The sequence below is a fragment of the Mastigoproctus giganteus genome, chromosome 14 (genome assembly GCF_048544385.1).
Source record: "Mastigoproctus giganteus isolate SK-2022 chromosome 14, ASM4854438v1, whole genome shotgun sequence".
In the NCBI taxonomy this organism is placed as follows: domain Eukaryota; kingdom Metazoa; phylum Arthropoda; class Arachnida; order Uropygi; family Thelyphonidae; genus Mastigoproctus; species Mastigoproctus giganteus.
The window spans coordinates 15,011,516-15,034,939 of record NC_143588.1 but is presented as its reverse complement, the minus strand read 5'-3'; the positions used below and the strand labels follow the sequence as shown (position 1 = coordinate 15,034,939).

At 36.1% G+C, this 23,424-nt stretch overlaps 1 protein-coding gene across 3 annotated transcripts in view; it reads right to left on the bottom strand.

The window, feature by feature from the left end:
• The window catches only part of LOC150074989 (ubiquitin carboxyl-terminal hydrolase 47-like), a 486,634-nt gene that overhangs the window by 203,191 nt on the left and 260,019 nt on the right, over window positions 1-23,424 (bottom strand). For all 3 annotated transcript variants that reach the window (XM_090388947.1, XM_090388945.1, XM_090388946.1), the window contains exon 17: window positions 12,195-12,250. In XM_090388947.1, the coding sequence (XP_090245073.1) occupies window positions 12,195-12,250 (56 nt within the window). The remainder of the gene's footprint in view (window positions 1-12,194; window positions 12,251-23,424) is intronic.

The window sequence follows — 23,424 nt, the reverse complement described above, 5'->3', positions numbered from 1 at the left end:
AAACATAATATAATAAATGTTCAAGAAAATGCAAGATAATATAGCTTAAAATACTAATATTATTTGTAATATTATATATATATTATTTACAATAATGGCTTGTGATGCTGTTACTGTTGACGTATTGTGTGGACTGAAAACCCTGAACTGAATGGGAGCCTCCACTTCAACTGTCTTATTTCTTAATTTTCTCTGAGTTGTGCTGGCATTCAAAACTCAGATGAAGGTTATGTTCTATAACAAAAGACAAATAAACATTTGACAGGAAGGATATCTTTTACTGCATTTCTTTCTATGCAATAGACACATCATCATTATGCTTCATCATCATCAGCCATTTTCAATCCACTGCAGGATGAAGGCCTCTCCAGCAACTTTCCAGTTGCTTCTGTTTTGTGCAACGGCCATCTATTTACTACCCACAAATTCATGAATTTCATCCGTCCATCTCCGTTGTCTTCCAGGATTTCTTCACGCTCCTCTTGGGTACCATTCTGTTATTTTCTTATTCTTAGTCCATCTGTCATCATGTCTTCGAGCTACGTGTTCTGCCCAAGACCATTTTAGTTCTTTAGTTTTGATAAGAATGTTCTTTACTTGAGTTTACGGCCTAATCCATGTGTTTCTCTTCTTACCTAACAGTCTGATTCCCAATATAATTTGTTCCATTCTTCGCTGTGTAGTTCTCAGCTTCTCTTCCATTCTTTTGGTAAGTGCCCAAGTTTCACTCCCATAAGTCATAGTGGGGAGTATACATTGGTTCATTATTTTGTTTCAGACAAATTGGGATATTGCTCCTCAGTATGTGACTATATTTCCTGAATGCTATCCATCCAAAATTTATTCTTCTCTTGACTTCCAGCCATTTATCATTATTACAGCTGATGACTTAGATAAGTTATCTTAGATAAGTTATCTAAGATTAGATGACTTAGATCCCAGATAAGTATGACTCCACCTTTTCAATTACTGCTCCTTCAATCATTATATCCCTTTCTGTGGCATACTTGTTCATCATTACTTTTGTTTTAGCCATATTCATCTTTTGTCCAAAATCCTTACTAACTCTGCATAACTGACAAAGATTTTCCTCTAATTCTTTGGGATTCTGGCTTATGACCACAATATCATCTGCAAATCGTAAATGGTTTAGGTACTCTCCATTCACATTGGCTCTTTTCTGTGACCCGTCTAATCTTCTGAAAGATTCCTCAAGGGCAGCAGTAAACAACTTCGGAGATATTGTGTCTCCTCGTTGAATCCCTTTCTCAATTTTAAATTTACTACTGTCTTTGTCTAGTCTAATAAAGGAGGTAGCATTCTCATATATTTTCTTCAAAATCATAATGTATGGGGTGTCTATGCCTTGTCTTTCCAGTGCCCGAAACATTGCCTTATGCTGTATAGAGTCAAATGCCTTTTCATAATCCACAAATGCCAGGCATAATAGTGTTTTATATTCATTTGCCTTCTCCATTAGTTGTGATATTACATGAAGGTGATCCATAGTTGAGAATTCTGTTCTAAAGCCAGCTTGCTCTTTTGGTTGATTCTCATCAAGTATTCTTTCTAATCTGTTAGTAATGACCCTTGTGAACAACTTGTAGATATGGGATAACAAGCTAAAGTAGAATGTAAAGTGCAGCCATTATCAACCCACTGCAGGATGGAAGCCTCCTCAACAATTCATGCTGAGGGAAATGGACCATAATCTGCCACGCTGGTTCAGTGCGAGTTGGCAGATCGACCGTATTCAGCAGTCAGGGGCTTGAACCCCGGTCTACTCAAAGAGCGTGTGCTACTGCACTCCCGCTCCTGCCCACTCGGCTACGAACAAGCTAATTGGTCTATAATTTCCAATTTCTGATTTATCTCCTTTCTTATGCAACAAAACTATGATTGCATTATTCCACTCCTTAGGCTTCACAACTTTTCTAATGCATTTTGTGAAGAGTCTTGCCAATTTTTGTGCCATGTCTCTTCCTCCAAATTTTAACAACTGTACAGTAACTTCATCTTCCCCGCCACTTTCTGATTCTTCATTTTCTTCAATGCATGTTCTACCTCATCAGGAAGGATATCAAGTATGTTGTATGTGTTACTAATTTGTGATCCATCTTCCCCACTGCTGGCATCATTCCCTCGCTCCTTGTAGAATTCTCTATAGTAGTCTTCTGCTATTTGAATTATGCCTTCTCTGCTATTTATAAGAACAGGTAGGTCCTGTTTTACGATGGTCCATTTTACGACTTTTCACATTAACGACTATTTCAAAATATTACCTGAAAAAATTGAAAAAAACAAAACAAAAAAATCACAACTCAGAGAACGCGTTGCAGCAACACCTGCAAGTCCAAACACACACACTAGGCGTTTCTTTTGTTTTTCGTGGTGCATTGTGGGTGGAATGATAGCTACGCCAACAGTTATTATTAATAGCCACAGGGTGCAAGGCTTATGCTGCAACAGGAAAAAAAAAAAAAAAAATTCCCAAGTTACCCTGAGAGAGAGAGTCAAAAGTAAGGGAATCACCAAGAAAGAGAAGAATGATGATATCCAGCTCAGGATCCTGGGTGTGTCAAGCCCATACTCACCAGATGTGAGCCCAGGGTTCTTTGTTTACATTCAGTGTGCCATGTTCGTTTCATTGTGAATTTTCCCTCAATTGTTAATGGGTTACATGTTTTTCTCATTAATAATAATTTTTGTGTAACCATGAGCTCTAAGCATAGGACAGTTTCTGAAGGGGCCATAAAGAGTGTAAAACACTAACAATTAAGAAGAAAATGGATGTGATCGTCACATGGAGTCTGGTGAGCATCGGTCAGATGTGTGTAAGATGTTGAGTTTAGCACCTTCTACTGTATCAACAATTATGAACAATGTTGATAAAATACAGCACGTGCACGCACCCACACACAGGGATAACAAGTGTGTCATCCTCCAGAACAACTTATCCATGCAGTGAGACAATGGAAAAATGGAGAAATTGTTAAGTGTTGTGGGTTGATGATATGAACCAAAATAACATTCCTGTTACACAGGCGGTAATTCTGGACAAGGCAAAGTCTTCATTTGACGAAATATGTGGGGAGTCTGGTAGCACTGAAACATTTACAGCCCAGCAAAGGGTGGTTTCATCAGTTTAAAAACTGTTGTAAAATTCACAATGTGAAAGGTGAGGCTGCTTCCACCACTGCAACGTCAAGCCAACGTCAACGTCAGCACTAGCAGCCTCACCAGAGGTGAGGCTGCTAGTGCTGACGTTGCAGTGGTGGAAGAGTTTAAACTTTAAACTTCCAAATTTAAACCCTTAATAGACAAAGGCAACTACCACCCTGATTTAGTTTTTAATGTGGATGAAACAGGTAGTGGAGTCATCACTTGAGTAAATACGTACTCGAGTGATGACTCCACAGGAGCACCTCCGTAGCCAGGTGGGCAGGAGCAGCAGTGCGTAGCACATGCTTTTTGATTAGACCGGGGTTTGAGCCCGTGAGCCACCAAATATGGAGGATGTGGAAAAGTCAGGGAATGACCACCGCATATCCCCGGAGCAATATGGCCTTAGTTGCTAATGCTCCTAAAAACCAAATAACAACAACAACTCCACAGGACCAAAGTAAAATTTTATTTTATTAATTATTTTATATATAAGTATAAATAAAACATGTGCATTAAATGTTTAAAATATTTAATTATTTATAAAGAATAGAAATATTAGTGCATACATAGAAAAATTTTGGGAATTTTAGAACCTATCTCATTTAATTACATTATAATTTGGTCTTCTTTTACGACTTTTCATTTTACGACCCTGTTTTGCTGGAACCTAACCGTGTCGTAAAACGGGTCCTACCTGTACACCATCACTATTCTTCAGTTTCAGTATATCATTTGTCTTTCTACATTACTGCTCATGGCTGCTGATTTAAATCCTTTGTTTTCCCTTAATGCTTGTGCTACTTTTCTTGTGTTAAATTTTCTTATGTCTTCTCCGAGTCTCTTTCTAATGGCTTTGCATAACTCAGTATACTCAATTTTCTCCTTGTCAGTGTTTTTTTGCTCTTCATTTGTCATCTTTGGTTCATTATGACAAGTGTTTCTTGACTAATTTTTTCTTCTTTGGATTTCTTTTTACCTATAGGTTTCTTGGGCTTTATCACTTTCAGAAAGTTGTAATATTCCCATCGATATCTTGGTCCTGAGCAGTCTGAAGAAGCTCAAACTTGTTCTTAAGTTCCAGTACATACTGCCTTTTCTCCTCTTCTGTTATCTCAAAGACCTTCGTACGAGAGTTTTTTCCTTTCTTTTCTTACATCTATATCGAAGTGTGCATCTTACCATTCTGTGATTACTTCCAACGTTTACCTTGTTCAGGACAGTAACATCATTCACGATATATCTTCTGTTTGTGAGGATAAAGTCGATTTCATTAGTTGTTAATCCATTTGGGCTCTTCCATGTCCACTTTTTGTTCACTCTTTTCTTGAAAAAAGTGTTCATTACTGACATTCCTCAAGATTCGGCAAATTCCACATCTTTCACCTCTCATTTCTTTCACCAATTCCAAAATTTCCTATAGTTCTCTTTCTGCACTGTTTTGTCTCTTTCCAACCTTAGCATTGAAGTTCCCCATAATGATAGTGTAGGGTAGTGGGTTTTCTGTTCATCTAGAAGACTCTCAATTTCGGTGTACATTTCTTCAACCTCTTCATCATCATGGCTCGATGTTGGTGCATAAGTCATTATAATCTTTAGTTTATACCTCTTAGAAATCCTGAGCAGTAGTCTTGACACCCTTGGTGATGTACTTTTGAATTCCAAAATGTTTTTTATATCTTTATGGACCAGAAAGCCAACTCCACCTTTGCTCCTTTCACTGTTTCCATTGGTGTACAGCAGATTTCCACTTGATAAACTTAAGGTGAGAGCTGTGATTCATTTGTTCTTCTTGTTTCAGCCAAACCGATGATATTCCAATTCACATTTTCTAAAACCTTTTCCAGCTCTAATATCCTGTCTTCACTGATGAGTGATCTTACGTTGTAACAGGCCAAGTTCAGTTTCCGTGCATGGCAGCCTGGTCTTTCCCCGAGATTTTTAGCATCCTCTTCTTTCACTCTGATCCTCTTGCTGCCGTAAGAGGGGAGAATGAAAGCCTGCAGAGTGAGGGTAATTTGTTTCATTTTACTGTCATGTGCTGGAGGGTTTGGTCTTTTCCTCTTCACATTGACCAGGCGTCTCGAAGAGAACCACTCTAATCGTTCATTTTCACCTAAGTGACGTAACAGGGCTTACCATCGAGAAGGTGTGCACAAGTGGATTTTAGGGAGGCAGGCCAACCGGACTTCTCCTAAATCTTCTGGAATAGAAAGATATTGGATATCCATCAGTGTTTTAGACTGAGTGTCTGATAACACACAAAATGCCTGTTCCCCTCTAAGCCCCCATTATGCTTATTTGTTAGTAAATTTCTGATTATATCACTTTTCTTGCATCAAAAAATCACATCTATGTAAGGCAAATGCATAAACTTTTTCAGATTTTACAAACCTATGGAAAATTTTGCATATATGTCTTCAGCATTACATACTTTTCCCTTGGTATCTTACTAAAAGACAATGTCAATTACTTCACACTACACAAATACTATGAAATTGTAGAACAAAAGGGAACAACACTACTATTGTGCATTCTATTTTACAACACAGAGCACCAAAGAACATCTTACAGCCCATTCATTAATGAAAATAAACAGAAATTTGCAAAATTTAAAAACAATTGAATTTTAATATTGCTTTATTACTTTTTGTGAAAATAAAAAGAATGAGAAAAACTGAGTGCTTGCAAGATGGAGAAACTCTTTGTCACCAACTATACTATGACAGTGAGTAGAGACAGGCCAAATTAAGTAAAAAAAAAAAAAAGATAGATTCTCTATCATTAATTCAGAGAGCTGGCATTATGTAAATGTATTCCATGTCCACAACCCCATATATAATTTAATACCGTATCTCATATATAATTTAATAACTGGGGGAAAAGGTTGAAGTATTTTTTCTTCAATAGAAGCGAGGTAGATTTCGGATAAAGGGGCAGAGATACCGAGGCCCATAGGAAACCATGGTATAGTAAAATTAGACAATATAACCAAGAAACTTACTCAGAAACAGAGTATACAATTTTCAAATACTATATATACATAAAAATAATACAAAATGGCATATTAATCACAAATTTACATTCCAACTCCGATTTCATGTTTTACAGCTACAAATTTGTTTTAGAAAGCCCATACAAGTCTTTTATCAAGCAGATTTGAGTTTTATTTATTTTTTTTTTTTAAAGCAGAGTTCTAAGTTGGACAATGAGTAGAGTGGTAAGAGCTGTTAAAGACAAAGGAATGGATTGTTGTTGTTATTATTTGGTTTTTAGGAACATTAGCAACTAAGGCCATATTGCTCCGGGGATATGCGGTGGTCATTCCCTGACCTTTCCGCATCCTCTGTATTTGGTGGTCACGGGCTCGAACCCCGGTCTAATCAAGAAGCGTGTGCTACACACTGCTGCTCCTGCCCACCTGGCTACAGAGGTGCCTTAGAATGGATTGTAATTTCAGGAAAGGAGAGATAGCTTCAACCATATAGATATTATATAGAGGGAAAATACAGGAGAATTACACAATAAATTTAAAGAAATAGTCACAAAAGCCATAAATGGATATAATACTATTACAAAAATATAGTGAGAGGAGGATGCCAAGATGAATAATGAGCTGGGCAGTTCAACAGAGCAAAAAGAGACAGCATGGGTCAATTATAGAGTGCAGTAAAGTACCAATGCTATAGACTGATCTGTGATAATATCACAGAAATGGTTAGGCTCAGGCTGGAAAAGGATATGATATGATATAAAGTTTATGATAATGAACTGACTAAATCACTGGCTTTTCATGTAAGTAAATATGAAGAAAAGAATGAATCAGATCACACCATTATATAATAGGTATAGGAAAGTCGTAGATAATCCAGCCAATACTGCTGATGAATGAGTGAGTATATCACATCAATCTTTACAGATCAAAGACACTTTGTGGCAAGGAGAAATTGGACAAGTCAGTTGAGTAGTATGAAAGTAGTGATATTGCAGTTACAGAAGGATATTTATCAGAAATAAATTTTAAGTCTAAAGGCAAGCAAGGCTCATGGAACTGATGGTACATACCCAGTAATTTGAGAGCCACAGTCTGTTTGCTGGTTGGTCGTTTGGCACATTGATAGCTTAGACTAGTGTTCCCAAACTACTGAGATCTATGGACCCTTTCAAAAATAATAATAAAAAAAAAAGTTTACAGATCCCTTCAAAAATCAAAACAATTTTGCGGATCCCCCCCCCCCCCACACACACACACTTATATTTGAATAATGTTGGAAATAACTGAAAACTGAATCTTACATAAAAAAGGGGTAAAGCATACATCAGAGGCAGCAAAAAGCATTTTCCTCTATATGACGCCTGAGATATAAACTTAAGTGAGAATAATGATTAAAAAAAAAATAAATAAAAATGCCAGCAGCATGGCAAGACAGAAGAGCAAAAATTGTGAAATTATATATAACAATCAAACCAACAGGGAGGGAAGAGAATAAAATTATTGCAGCAGAAACTCTAAGATAATTTAGAAAGTCTAAATAGAAAGATAATAAAATATAATCAATTAAATTTTGAATAGCTAATTAAATGAAATTTAACAGCTCCCCCTCTGATGGGCACCAGGTCCAAATTATGCCCCATCTCAACAGAGGACTAGAAGGCCAATAATGGTCAGGGAATCATTTTCTAATCATTATTCTCACTTAAGTTTATATATATATATATATATATATATATATATATATATTTCAGTGTGTTTCTTTGTGTGTGTATATATGCATGAACAAAGGGTCTTCTGAAAAGAAAATTCAGTTTTATATTTAAAGCAACTCAACTTTATTTTTATTTTTACATAAATATGTAATAATAACTTTATTCATAATCAATTTGCTAGACACTGAATGAATAATTTTACCAGTTTAAGAGGATCCATTTCGTGGCCCCTATGGAACTGGTCTACGGATCCCAGTTTGGGAAATGCTGGCTTAGACCATAATGTGCCAAGTCATAATAAAAATAACATGTGCCTGTTAACTTATACACAGGTTACCAGAATGCACTGCACCATTAAGTAATCTTAAAGTAATCTTAATGGTGCAATGCACTCTGGTAACCTGTTTTAATTAATTATGGTGTCACTTTATTCAGTAGAGATTCCTTTGAATTAAAGAAGTGCCAATATATAAAAGCAGTCTTAAGAGTGAATTAGATAACTACAAACCCTGTGGTCGGATGCCAGTGGTAGAGAAAAACCACAGAGGCAATGATGAAGAGTGCAATACAGGGACATTAGAGAGAAATGGCATTCTGAAAACCCAACGTGGTTTTAAGGGAAAATCTTATTTAATCTCGTTACCTATTGTGACAGAGCTCTCATGAGCTGGATGCAAGAAGTAATTTTTACATTGTTCATTGGGATTTTAACAAATAATCAACAAATAATTTTCAACAAAAATTTGATAGGTGGAATAGGACCAGGATATATCTCCAGTAGAAAAAGTTGATGATGTTGTAGAGCAGATATCATTTTTTAAGGGCACAAAAGGTGATATCGTTGCACATGTTGGCACTAATGACATTAAAGTGTAGGAGATCTGCAAATTTACTAAGCAAGTTCAAGTCACTGCTGCAAAAAAGTTGTGAGTTAGGGTTAAATTTGAAAGTGTCTGCAATCCTGCCCAGAAACAATAGAAGGGAGTATATGATGAGAGCCTTGTCAATCAATTCAGCCCTGGAGATATTGTGCAGAACTCACAGTGTAGAATTTTTCTCAGTGTGGTCTGTGCTTGTTAACAGGAGAGACTGCTTCTACAGGGATGGAATACATTTCCCTGAAAACGGGTGCAAGAATATTTGCTGATACTATCGAGGCAATGTTAGGTGGGTTGGAAAACTGCTAGCATTCACAGGCTAATAGATTAACAGTAGCCACAGTCAGAGGTGGAAATGATTTTTGCACTGCTTCTATTGGAATGAGCAGTAGCCCGGAAAGCCAGTTGCTGGGGGGTCATGAAACAAATAAATACATGGGCTGTGTTAGAGTACCTAAGAGTAAGAACAGGTGCATGTATACTTGCAGGTACACCAACGCTAGAAGTATAGTAAATACATTTTACTATACTATAATGAAAGTATTTGAAGTGATGGTTAAGACATCCAAGGTGGATATTATTGGGATATCAGAGATGTGGTGCCACTCAGATATAAGGGATGCAGAACTGTAATTTGGGGAGTACAATGTGTGCAGAAAGGACAGACAAGATAGGAAGGGAGGAGTGATTATGCTGTTAGTTAAGAAACATAAAATCTAATGAAGTGCATCCAGTTGACATGGATCACCAGTGGAATGTTGAGCCAGTTTGGCATGACATAAGCACTGAGAAAGTAAAATGAGGGTAGGAGTTTGTTACAGGTCTAATGATTCTGATGAGTACAATGAACAATTATACAGAGAAATATAGTGGACCAGTAAATCAGTTACCAAAAGCAAATTCTAAATGGGAAGCATTCAAGGAAGTGATTTTGAAAGCTACTAGGCTTTTTTTCCAACTAAGAAATACTACTCTAGGTTTAGGCCCAAATGGATGTCAGATGAACTAATGAGACTCATAGCAGAGAAGAAAAATGCATGGGATGCACATAAATTTTAAGACGACACAGAAGCCTATGGTAGATACAAGATAGTCTGTAATCAAGTCACAAAAGAGGTTAGGCAAGCAAAGGCAGATTATGAAAAATCTTTGGCAAAGGATGCAAAGAAAAACAGCAAAGACTTCTATACTTATATAAACTCTAAAAGGAAGGGGACGAATCAGATTGGTCCACTTGATATCAATGTAGTGGACGATCATTCTCAGATAGCTACCAAACTGAGTATTTTGCATCTACATTCACACATGAGAAGTTATTCAAGGAGGAGAGGGCTAGATGTTTATCAAACCCTAATAGGAAGTTAAATGATTATGTAATAACTGAGAGCAGAGTGGAGGAGAAGTTGTTGAAGTTAAACATAAGAAAGGCACCTGGGGTAGATGGGATCTCTCCAGTTATATTAAAGGAGGTAGCAAAGGAAGTAAGCAAACCCTTAGCCATAATTATGAGAGCATCCTTAGAGTTGGGGAAGGCCTCATGGACTGGAGATGTTTGAATGTGTCTCCAATTCACAATGGGGGATAACATGAGTAATTACAGACCTGTTAGTTTGACTTCTGTTCCAGGGAAGGTAATGGAGTCACTGGTTAAAGAAGCACTGCAGGATCATCTAGACAAGACAGCAGTAATAATTCAGACACAGCATGGGTTTGTAAACAGCAAGTTTTGTCTGACCAATTTCAGTGGATACTATGATGTAGTCACAAAGGAACTGGATGCAAAAAATAATTTTGATATCATATACTTGGATTTCAGGAAAGCTTTTAACACTGTTGCACGTGGAAGACTACTGTATAAATTGGAGCAGTATGGCATTAAGGGCAAGTTGCAACAATGAATAAAAGGAGGGTTGCAACAATGAATAACATTATTCCACGTAGAGCAATACTCATTGCTCTATGTGGACTAATGTTATTAGTGGCATCCCTCAGGGTTCGGTGTTGGGCCCATTGTTGTTTTGTATATCAATCAATGATTGATGAAGGTATAGAAAGCTTAATGTCAAAGTCTGCAGATAATACAAAGGTTGTCAGGTTTGTTAATAACAATAATGACAGTATGCAGCTGCAAGAGGATCTGGAAAAGTTGAGTAGATGGGCTGAGAAGTGGCAACTGAAGTTTAACATTGACAAATGCAAAATACTGCATATGGGTAGCAGTAACCCCAGAGAAATGTAACAACAATGACAACTCAGGTAGTGGAGAATAAAAGAGATCTGGAGGTAATTGTGCAGTCAGATATGAAGTTTTAGAGTAGTGCAGACAGACTGCCAGAATAGGTCATGGGGTCTTGTAAATGATATATAGGAATTTGTGAGCAGTGACAAGGAGGTGGTTATCCCCTCGTATAAGGCAATGGTCACGTCACACCTTGAGTACTGCGTACAGGTCTGGAAGTCTCATTTTAGGAATGATGTAGAGTTGCTAGAACAAGTACAGAGAAGGGCAACAAGATTGGTGAGAGGAACAAAGGGGTGTGGTTATGAAGAAAGGCTTAAGTTCTGCAAGTAACAGCATCTGGAGACTAGGCACCTGCGAGGCAATCTGATTGAGGTGTATAAGGCCTTGAGTGGATTGAGCAGGCTCAATGCTGATGAGATTCTTCCTTTTGCTCAGACGACAAATCTGAGGGGGCATAGATTCAAAGAAGAATAGATGTGCAGAAGTTTGCCTTTAGCCAGTGGGCAGTTGCTGGAACAAACTTCCATCTGTTGTTGTGGAAGTTGATAGCTTAAATAAATTCAAGGCAGAACTAGACAAACATTTGGAACAAATGGATCAGTGAAATGGGAAGGGGTTTTTTGTTTTTGTTTTTTTTGGCTGACGCTGTATAAGCTTGCTTTCTTGCATCATGTGCCTCTACTAATGCTAATCTTACTCATTCTAGAATGAGAGGTTACTATATAAGTTGGAATAAACCAGGTTCATTGGTAAGATAGATCACAGTATCACTTCATGTTTTCATGGTTATTGATGATACTATAACTAGGGGCCATAAATTCAAAGGCTAAGATGGGAAAGAGAAAGTATAAACTGGATTGTGGGAAGTTTTCTTTTAGCCAATGAGCTTTTAATTACTGGTATGAGTTATTGGCATGGGCAGTTGAAGCTGACATCTTGAGAAATTCAAAGGTCAAGTGGATGGATACCCAGGTGAAGAATAAAATATATATATATATATTTATTTTTTTTTGGCTGGTGCAGCAAAAGTATGGGCATCCCTTGCACCATAAGGCTAATACTAAAGATGATTAAAGTAAGTTATTTGTTGAGACAAAATTGATTTTATATTTACATGCTGATAACAAATATATCTAAGGTAGAAGTTAATTAATATTAATATCACATACTATAATTCAGGATATAACAATAAAATCACTACATACCACAGTTTTTTTCTTTGTCAATTTGTCTAAACATCAGCATATATGCATTAGTTGAACTAAAAAAAAGAAAACATTATGTCAATAGTTTTTTGTATAGAAATATAAGTATTAAAAATGATTTCTTTTAATATCATAAATGATTCAATATAATATTATTATCTGACACTTTAATTTCCAGGATATACACAATTAGTGAAAATGGCATTTTAAAGCTCTTTCACATGGAAAAATCTTAATATTGCTCAATCTTAATTCCTTGAGTCTTATTCAGTTTATTTCTCCATATTTTTAGAGTAAGAGTTGAACAGGATGAATTTTTGAGTTACTTCTGATAAACTCTACATTAGTGGGCAGCAATTAGCCCTCAAGTTAGTTTAATTTTGTCGAACCAGTTAAGTTTTGTCTGAAATCATAAAGGATGTATCACCCAATTAAAATAAGTGCTAAGCCAGAGTTCATCACCATGTACAACCAGTATACCTTTTCTTAGTTTATAGCGATGACTGACTAACTGGTTAAAATAAATTGAATGATATGCAACCTGAAGCACAAGGCCTGTTTTCCAGTATACCTTTCTTCTTCACTGTTTTGGACAAGACCAGTCTACAGAAAACTTAAATCACTCATTACCCTTATTGTACTTTTAGCACAATAAAGATAATAACAAACAATATTTCTTTCAACTAAAGATAATCCTTTCAACATCATACCGAATTAATAATTTGTCTAGTCATCAACTGAGTCCACCACAACTGAAACTTCACTTTCAGAATCAATACTGTGATTTCTGAAATCTTTCAGCACCCACTTTGTGATCTACATTTCTTTGTCAATGGTAGCAAATTCAATAAATAAATTGAGTAAAATCACATGGAAGACTGCTATACAAATTGGAGCAGTATGGCATTAGGGGCAAGTTGCTTCAATGGATAAAGGGATAGTTGAGTGGGAGATGACAGAGAGTGGTAATCAATGGACACTGCTCTTCATAGACTAATGCTATTAGTGGTGTTCCCCAGGGGTCAGTGCTGGGCCCATTGCTGTTTTGTGTATCAATGATATTGATGAGGGTATATCAGGCTTAATGTCCAAGTTTGCAGATGATACAAAGGTTGGCAGGATTGTTAATGACAGTAAATACAGCATGCTACTGAAGTTTAACATTGGCAAATGTAAAGTGTTACATATGGGTAGCAGTAATCCAAGCGAAGCATGCCAACTGTGTGGTACTACACTCAGGGAAGTGAAGAGTGAAAAGAGCTGGTGGTAAATGTGCAGTCAGATATGAAGTTCACTGAGCAGTGCAGATGGCCTGCCAGAGCAGGTCATGGAGTCTTGTCAATGATATATAGGAATTTTGCTATCAGAGACAAGGAGGTGATTAACCCATTGTACAAGACAATGGTCAAGCCACAGCTTGAATACTGTGTTGATTTTCGGAATTATGTAGAGTTGCTAGAATGAGTACAAAGAAGGGCAACAAGATTGGTGAGGGGAACATAGGGGTCTCTTACCAAGATAGGCTTAAGTTCTGAAAATTGCAGTGCCTGGAGACTAGGCACATGCGAGGTGATCTGATTGAGGTGTATAAGGCCTTGAATGGGATGAGAAAGCTGAATGCTGATGGTATTCTTCCTCTTGCTCAGATTAAGAACTTGAGGTGGCATAGATTCAAACTGAGGAAAGACAGTTGTAGAACAGATGTGCCGAAATTTGCCTTTAGCCAGTGGGTAGTTGATTGCTGGAACAGACTTCCATCTGTTGTTGTGAAAGTTGATAGCTTAAATAAATTCAAGGCTGAGCTGGACAAGCATTTGGAGTGAACAAGATGAGTGAAATGAGAGGTTTTTTTTTTTTTTTTTTGGCTGATGCTGCATAAGCTTGCTTTCTTGCTGCATTATATGCTTCTGCTAATGGTAATGCTAAACTTTGGTAAGAGTCATTCTGTCTAATCCACATGATGTATCTTGCATATCAAATGAAAATCTACTTTACCCAATGAGCAGAAGTGCCTATTTCATACTCTGGAGGCCTTTGCATTAAGTGGTTCATTTAATAACAATGAAATAGGCAAGAAATAGTTGAAAATATTCACTATGCAAAATCATCCTACATGGAAACACTACAGCAGATACAAAATAATACGTTATACTGGACACATTTTTAAATATTTTTTTTTTAATGAAAAGAACCATTAGTTCATTTACACAGAGGTGCTCTTGCTTGAGTGTGACTTTCATTAATTACAGGGCTCAACACCAGAGGGAGCACAGCATACAAACTGCATTGGCATCATATTGACAAGAAATACGGAAATGGACATCATCAACATCAGTCTTTATTTTAAAAATAGAATGGATACAGGCTTAGACTTAATGAATGGTTTATGCAGAGAAGAAAAATATATGGAAGGCATATAAATTATGAGGGGGATACAGAAATCTTTAAACATTTATTTTTTAACAAAAAATAAATATTTAAAAAAATGCCATGCTTTACACCTTTTATTTAAAAAACAAAACAAAATATATTTACTGAAATTTTAAAAACATTTTATGCATAAAATATCAATATGAATATACTAGTTTCTTCCCTTTTACAGTTTAAAAGACCCCTAAGCACAAGTTCATAGCTGTATGAATGATCATATCAGATCAAGGGAGACACTACAGTTTCTCACATCACTCCTTCAAAATACAATAATTCAGCTTACTGTCCATGGGTGAATACAAGTGATGTATTTCTTCAGGCATGCCATACGCAAGTGTCTTATCTGGGCTCTTGTTTACGGCACTTATCTCCCCCTTTGTTGAGTCCACGCATGATACTTTATTTTATGCTGATTATATGATGATCTTCTTGTGATAACAAGCATCAATTAATAATACACTCCTGCAATTTGCAAACTACCCCAACCAGTTTGGACTAAAAATAAATTCAGAATATCATAAATTCAGAAAAGTCTGAATTTATGATATTCTCCTTACAGAAAATCATCTTCCTATATTCAGGCAATACTGATCTTGGGGTTGTTTAGGACCATAAGCTCTGCTTCAGTAACCACACGGATAAGCTGTTCACCCGGACAGCGTAACTCCACAATAGATTGCCAAATGGCATTTTCAGAAATCACAACAACCAGAAAATATGTTTTAATATGTTGCAGAGGTATGGGCATCTGCTGCTGATAGGTAAACAGGCCACTTCTTGCTGCTGAATTTTGGTTCTTACAATGGGCCATAAACAAACAAATTTCCTCCACAGTTAAGGACATTTTTTGAAATCCTGCTTTGACAATACCAATATCTCCTCTTTTCTTAATCGGTCTATATGCACATGTGAATTTTACCCCAGGGGCTCACATCTGGTGAGTATGGGCTTGGCAAACCCAGGGTCCTGAGCTGGATATCATCATCATCATTCTTCTCTTTCTTGCTTTCTTGGTGATTCCCTTCTATTTCTGACTCTTTCTCTCAGGGTAATGAAATTTTTTTTTTTTTTTTTTTTTTTTGGCTGGTGCAGCATAAGCCTCAGGCTTCCCTGCACCATATGGCTAATAATAATAATAATAAGCAGAAGACAGCAATAGTTAACCTGAAGGATTACTTCCAGAAACCCACAGCAGCACTCCATCAGGCCATAAGGAAGATAGATAAGCAGTATACCCCACTCAACCTAAGCGAGGAGTCCCCCCCACCCCAACCAGGAGGTACAAATGAAGCTAGAAAGATGAGCAGAGAAGACACTACAATAGATAAAATTGTTTCCAATGCATGGCTCACGAGTGGGACACTCTTCCCCGAGACTGAAGGATTCATGCTCGCCATTCAAGACCAGGTAATCAACATCAGGAACTATAGAAAATACATTGCCAAGGAAGCCGGAGTGTCAGATGACACATGTTGACTATGCCACCTGGTCTCAGAAACAATCCAACACATCACTGCAGGATGCAAGGTGATCACCCAGACTGAGTACATTCATAGACATGACCAGGTAGCCAGGATAATACATCAGAAGCTAGCAAGGAAATGCCAGTTGGTCAAAGAAAGTGTACCATACTACAAGTACAAACCCCAGGCAGTACTAGAGACCCCAACCCACAAGCTGTACTGGAACTGCGCCATAATAACAGATAGGACAATCCCGCACAACAGACCAGACATAACCCTTGTGGACAAGAAGGAAAAGGCTACCTATCTGATTGACATAATGGTACCCAACACTGGCAACCTGCAGAAAACCCATGGGGAAAAAACCAGGAAGTACACAAACCTATATAAGAGAGGAGATCAAAGAGATGTGGCATATGCAACAAGTAAAGACCATCCCGATCATTGTCAACCACAGGTACGGTGCCAAAGACCCTACATAACAGCCTAGCAGCAATAGGTCTCCCAGCGAACACCTACAAGGAACTCCAGAAAGTAGCAATCCTGAACACCTGTAGGATAGTCAGAGAGTTCCTCGACCAACAGTAAAACCAGACATAACAACAACCACCCTGTGTACTTTGTAGCAATACCGATCACTGTGGAACCCCCAATCAGGGAGAAATAATATAAGAATAATAATAATAATAATAATAATAATAATAATGTGATATATTTCTGCTTATTACATATATAAATATTATTAAAACAATTTAAAACACACACTCTCACATATTCATTGCTATTAGTTCTTCTACTTTCAGATTTCAAAATTTATTTCAAATTTCGTTATGTATGATATTTGAAAATTACATATGTTTCTACCTTCCAAGTGGTCAATAACTCAAGATGATGACTACTCAAGTGAATGCTGCATTTCATGTTTTCACCATTTTTGTCAAAACAATAAATCTTTCAAAAAACAACTCCTGTAAAACTGTAGATATGTATAGAACTAGAGGGAAAGCAAGTAACACTGACTTATAAACAAACCATTTAAAACTTCATATGTACTTAGACACCCAAAGGGTAGCAGGTACCTTGAGTAAATTTTCAATTTGGTTTCTCCTTTTTATTATATAAAAATAATAATAAATCACTCTAAATAAAACTACTCATGAAAGACCGTAAATGTTAAGCAGTGTGAAAGGGAAAGCAAGCTTCTTGAACTAATAAACACAGCCACAATTTAGCATTCTATAACAGCAGTGACGTCTATATGTCTGGTTTGATGCCATGCTCCAAGCAAAAAACTAAATAGTTGTAAACGTGGCAATGGGTCACTTGGCAGGTTCTAACAATTTTTAACAGTTCTAAACTTCGAAAAATATATTGGAGTAAAAAAGTTTGTCTATATTTAAGAAGCTAGAAAAAATTTTGGATTTGTAATCATTAATTAAGGGATAGTGAAGGGACATTAATTCTAAGAACTTGCCTTCTTTCATCTTCTTAACCTTCAGCCCACGTGCAATACTATGTACTATAGGTTCAATTATTTCTCATGTTTGAGGTTTTCATATATATATATATATCTATATATAAAAAAAAAAAAAAAAGCTACAACACTAACTGTCAGGCAATGCACAACCACTGCCAGTTTAAGAATTTCTCCAGTCTTATAGGATTGAGCCCAAACTTCTCTGAAAGAGTAATAAGTAGTGAAACACCATACTGTAACAGAAAATTTTCTGTAAAGCAGGCAATCACCAAATGCTTTCTGCTGCAGTCTAGAATTCTGAAAACACAAACTGTAATTTTAAAAATTACAGTTTGTACAATTAATGCTACACTTGGCAATGTGTGATTCTGCTACTTGAGTCCTAAGATATTTTAATAAACAAAATAAAATCATAAAAATAATAAAAAGATAAAGGGAACACCCACTCCAGCAATACAAATGTACACTCTCTGCCCGTGAGATGCACCCTCGCAAATACCAAGATATTAGTGCCATTTTCATAATAAATAAATGAAACAAAGACAGGACACCTATAAGCAATACTCTTTAAGTGGGCATCAGCACTTCTGAATGCTAAGAACCTTTGAGTCTAGTTTGTTCATTACTTTACTTTTGTGTTCAGAATGAATAGGGATATATGTTGACATATTGACATCTAGCTGGATAGTGGTCAACAAATGAAATACGAGCCTTTTAAGAGTTCACAAGTGCTGATAACCCCTCCCTCCCTGAAGTGGTGGTGATGGTGGTGCTATAAGTTCCTCTTTTGATTTTTTAAATTTATTATGAAAGTGATACTCTTACCTTAGTGGGCTTCATCTCCTCAGGAAAGAAGCCCAAGCAACACTCACCCACACAGCATATGCATTGTTGTGGGTGAGTGTTGCTCTGCCTTCTTTTTTTTTATGATTTTATTTTACTTTGATTATTAGGGTATCAAAACTACATGCCAAATATAACCCTAATTTGCAGCATTAGGGTTATGCTTTTGACAAAGTAGAAAGACTGATCCATCTCTGTAGACGGGTCAGGCTTTCTACTTTGAAGATGGTCAGATGGACCGCTTCATTTCAAAGTAGAAACTCGATACCATACCACATTTCTGAAAACGCAGAAAAATTTTTGATGTGAAAACATCTGTGGCAGCACCTACTAAATTTCAGAATGAAGTAAAACCAATTGGTCACAAAAATGTGACTCGGAAATGAAGCAAATATGCCACTTCCTAAATGATGCTAATGCAATCACTAATGTTGATTTGGTAGAGTAAGTAGCGGATGTAAGCATAAAACACTACATTGTTATTTTGGACTGAAGTTAAACCGACGTAGCAGGTGTGAACATAAGTAGCAATTAGGAAGTAGCAGGTGTGAGCATAAGCTCACACCCGCTACTTCCTAAATGATGCTAACTCAGTCACTAATGGTGATTCAGTAGAGTAAGTAGTGGGCATGATTAAAAAAACATCTACATCATTCATAACTTCAGTCTGATTTTAAAACGGTTCTGATTTTTGTCAAAATATTTTCACATAAAACATCTTTCATGCATACAGGGTATACATATGCTTTTTTTTTTTCACCACCATTTTGACCAAGACTAGCTGTGTATTTTCAAGTAAAACTATGGTAAATTTTTTGATAATGCTACCATCTCTTTATCTAACACATTATGTAGCGAAACACAGTTAAAAATCATCAAGATTCTATTATTCCTAGCAGGTTTGAAAGAAGCCATTATTTATAATTCTCAAATTCGTTTGAGAGCCATTAACATTACAATTGTGATAAGCCATTTTCGAAAAACAGTTAAGCTATTCACATAGCAGTGTTCACTTTTCTTTGAATCTTCTCCTTTCATACTCCCACAGAGAGGAGAGCAGGAAGCTCATATGGATTTTAACATATAAATTTAAACCTTTACCTTTTTGTATGATGCAATCTAACCATTTATTTCTTTTCTTGAATCTTTTCCTTTCATGCTCCCACAGAGAGCAGTGGCTCATTGCAACATATTAATTTTAACACAAATTTAAACGAGTAAAAACATCTACATACTAACAGTTTTTAATTGATCGTTTATCGGTTATGTTACGTAACTTCACAAGGCTCACCAAAAGGGTACCAAATTAATTTTGTTAAAAAATGAAATGCAGTGATTTTGAAAAAAAATTCTTAAAGAAATAGCTATTATAACTATGAACTTGAAATTTTATAGTTGCAATGACAACAATAATAATGACTTTTTTTTTTTTTAGAATGGTAATTAAATAAAATAAATTTAAAAATTTTATTAAGATAACTAATGTAGATATGAATATGATATAGCCGACCGGGCTAGCCAGGTGGGTTAAGTGCCTGCCTGCCTGGCAACCCAAAGGTCGTGGGTTCGAATCCCGCCTCGGGCTTGGATATCACGATGGTGCCGCACCTCCGGTTACGGTTGGATTTCACAGCCATGATACACGAGGGAAGCAGGAAAAAAACTGGTTCCTTAGTGTATTGCTCACATCATATGAAATAAATAAATAAATAAAATATGATATACAGTTAACCCCTGCTATTCGTGGTCGCTGATTTAATGTAAAATGAAACCTAAAAAAATGTGAATTTTAAAGCGCCGCGAACATTTTCCGCCATAAAAAAACATGAGCGTGGCTAAAATTATCTTTCTGGGTCAAAACAACACTCAGTGGGTGGGGGGAGAGGGGTGACAAAATCGCGATTGTAGATATTTCTCGCTAATCCTTGTTCAGTATGTGTTATGCGCTTGTCGTGGAAGGTTTCGTCATTTGCTTTTAATTTATATGCTTAAAAATTGAATAAATTTATAAATTGATATGCTTACAAAAGTGATAAATCTACCATTTTGAAGTGTAAAATAGGCTTTTTCGAGTGTGTTAACGGAAGAAAGTGACTTTATTGTGGACAAGTTCTTTCTAATCTGTACAAAAATATGGCTACGAATAACAAGAGAAATGTAAAAATAAGAAAGAAGGTGATGACATTAGTGAATAAAATTGAGTTATTAGACAAAATTTCTAATGGTGAAAGTGTCTCCTCAGTGGCAAAACATTATAAAATCAATGAGTCAACAGTACGATCAATCAAGAAATCGGAAGAAAAAATCTGCCGTAGTGTCCGTGAAAACGCGCTAATTGTTTCAAAAATTTGCTCTGTAACTCGTGATGTTAAATTAGAAAAAATGGAAAAAGCTTTAAATCTGTGGAGAGAAGACCGAACTCAAAATAAAATTCCATTAAGTTCACTCATTATTCGTGAAAAGGCAAAACTCCTTTATCAACACTTTAGCGAAACTGGTGATAGCACTGGCGGGATAAGTTTTTTAGCTAGCAAAGGCGCTGGTTTGAAATTTCTAATAAATATTACATTTAATATTAAATTGTTTCTTATTTTCATTTCGATGCCATATGCTTGCATTTCACTATGTACTGTCTATGTACATAGTCATATTATGAAGGTACATATAATACATAAATAGACAACATTTTAGACTAGTTTTTCTTATATATTTCATACTTTGGAACGGAACCCCTTTATTACTATGGGAGCCATAACTCAGTATTCGCGACATTTCTCAGGAACGTAACCCCCACGAATAGCGGGGGTTTACTATACATAGTAGTTCACAAGTAAGGAAGCTATTTTGAATAATTTTTGATGTAAAAGTTATTTGAAAAATAGTTTTTAATTTTCTTTTTTTTTTTTTTTGTTTAAGAATAATTTGAACAGAGGAAAAGTACCATGAGCTTTAAAACGAAGGGGAGGACTGAAATTGTAAAGTGGCATGCAAAATATGAAAATGCTACAGAAGTTGCATGCTGATTCAAGAAGTGTTTCTGGACGTAAACCATGCACGCACGCACGCACACACACACACACAGTAGAGCCATAAAGCAAATTGTGAAGAAGTTCGATGAAGTGGGAACGGTTCTTAATTGAGTAAATCTTGGCAGACCTTGTATTTCAAAGGCATCTGCCAATTTGGGACTTGTAAGAGAGAATTTGAAAGAATTCTGAAAAAAATCTCAAAAAGTGAAGTTTGGAACTTAAAATACCTAAAACAATCTTAACAAAATCATAAAGGAAATTAAATAGTTCCTTTATTTAGCATCCTTACTGGATGATAAATAAAGTTTAGCATCCAATACTGCTACAAAATTTGAATGAGGATGACCCAGATAGAAGATTAGAATTTGGTGTAAGGTTTCCGGCCATGATTACAACCCCAGATATTTTTGACAATGATTTCTGGATTGATGAAGCCACATTCAAACTAAATAGAGCTGTTGATCGTCATAATTGTGTTTATTACTTTCTTAAACCCCCCCTCCCCTTATTCTTTAACAAGGATTTAAATACTCCAGCTTGACCTTTCTTAGAGGGAACTGTGATGGGAGAAAACTACCTGAGAATGCTAAAAGACAAAACTCATTCTGTTAATGCAGTCCAAAATCAATTATCAGTATTATGTAGGATGGAGCACTGTACATGAATTCTTAGATGGAAAGTTCCCAGGTCAATGGAGTTGTATTAAATGATTGCACCACTCTCCAGATTTAATGTCCTGTGATTACTTTTTATGGGGATTTTTAATGGATGAAGCATTTAGTAATAAGCACAGGTTTCTGCTAGAGCTCCAGCAGCCACTAGTTAGAGAATTCGAGAACATTTCTGAGGAAGTGTGCCTTGCCTTGTTGCTCTGCACCCAGAAGTCTTCAATTTTGTAAAGACCAAAATGACAGCCATATTGAACAGTTGTTGTAAAATTTTTTTTTTTTTTGTTTTTTTAAGTTCATATATTTCAAAATGTAAGAGCAATGAAGCTCAGTTTTTCCTACTTTAAGTACTCTTGTTTAAATATAAGATCGATATCATACCTTTATAGTAGGAAATCTTGACCCGATGCTCACATCAAACTAATCCAATTAATGTATATTAAAATCTTTAAAACCACGAGCATATCCCTATTGAAGGATTGTATTACTTTTATATAATATCATATAATTCAACAAACTCAATAGGGATATGTTCGCAGTTTTAAAGATTTTAATACTCAAAGATTTTATATTACATTAATCGGATTAGTTTGATGTGAGCGTCGGGTCAAGATTTCCTACGATAAAGATATGATATTGATCTTATAAGTTCATATATATATACTCTTTCTATTGTGTTAGCATTAATTAAAACTTGTATTTAAATATTTGTTTATTTTTGCACTATTGATCTTATAAAAGTCGAGGTGTAAAACATGCCAAAAAAACCCAACTTATTTATAGAACTGTACCACTAATTTTAGCGGGTCTCAAAAAGATATTAACACGATATCAACGAAAAGTCCCCATTTAACCAATCCAGGACCTCTACTAACAGGGGTGGATAGTCACGCACATGGATTTCTGAGTGAAACCTTTCTTTCCCTTTCCTCTTTTCTTCCCCCCCCCCCCCAAAAAAAAAAAAAAAACCTGTAAGCTGTTCTAAATCTACAATTTTCAAATTCCCAAACTATAAGTATAATATGATGGGCCGGGAAAATTTTCCTTCTACTCTACTTTTCCTCTTTTCAACTACTCAAACAACCCCCACCACGCTTTTGAAATACAGTAATGGAATGTGCCCAGGCTATAAAAGACAGCCTATGACACGTATTCACCCTCCTTTGAAGATGGTATTAACAAAAAGTCCCCATTTAATTAAATTAGCAGGTCTTGACTACTCAAGTCTGTCCAACTGTCTGATAAAGTTTTGAGACTTTAGGACCTCCATAATTTTTTTACACCTAATCGTATTATGAAAACCAATATATCTTACAGTAG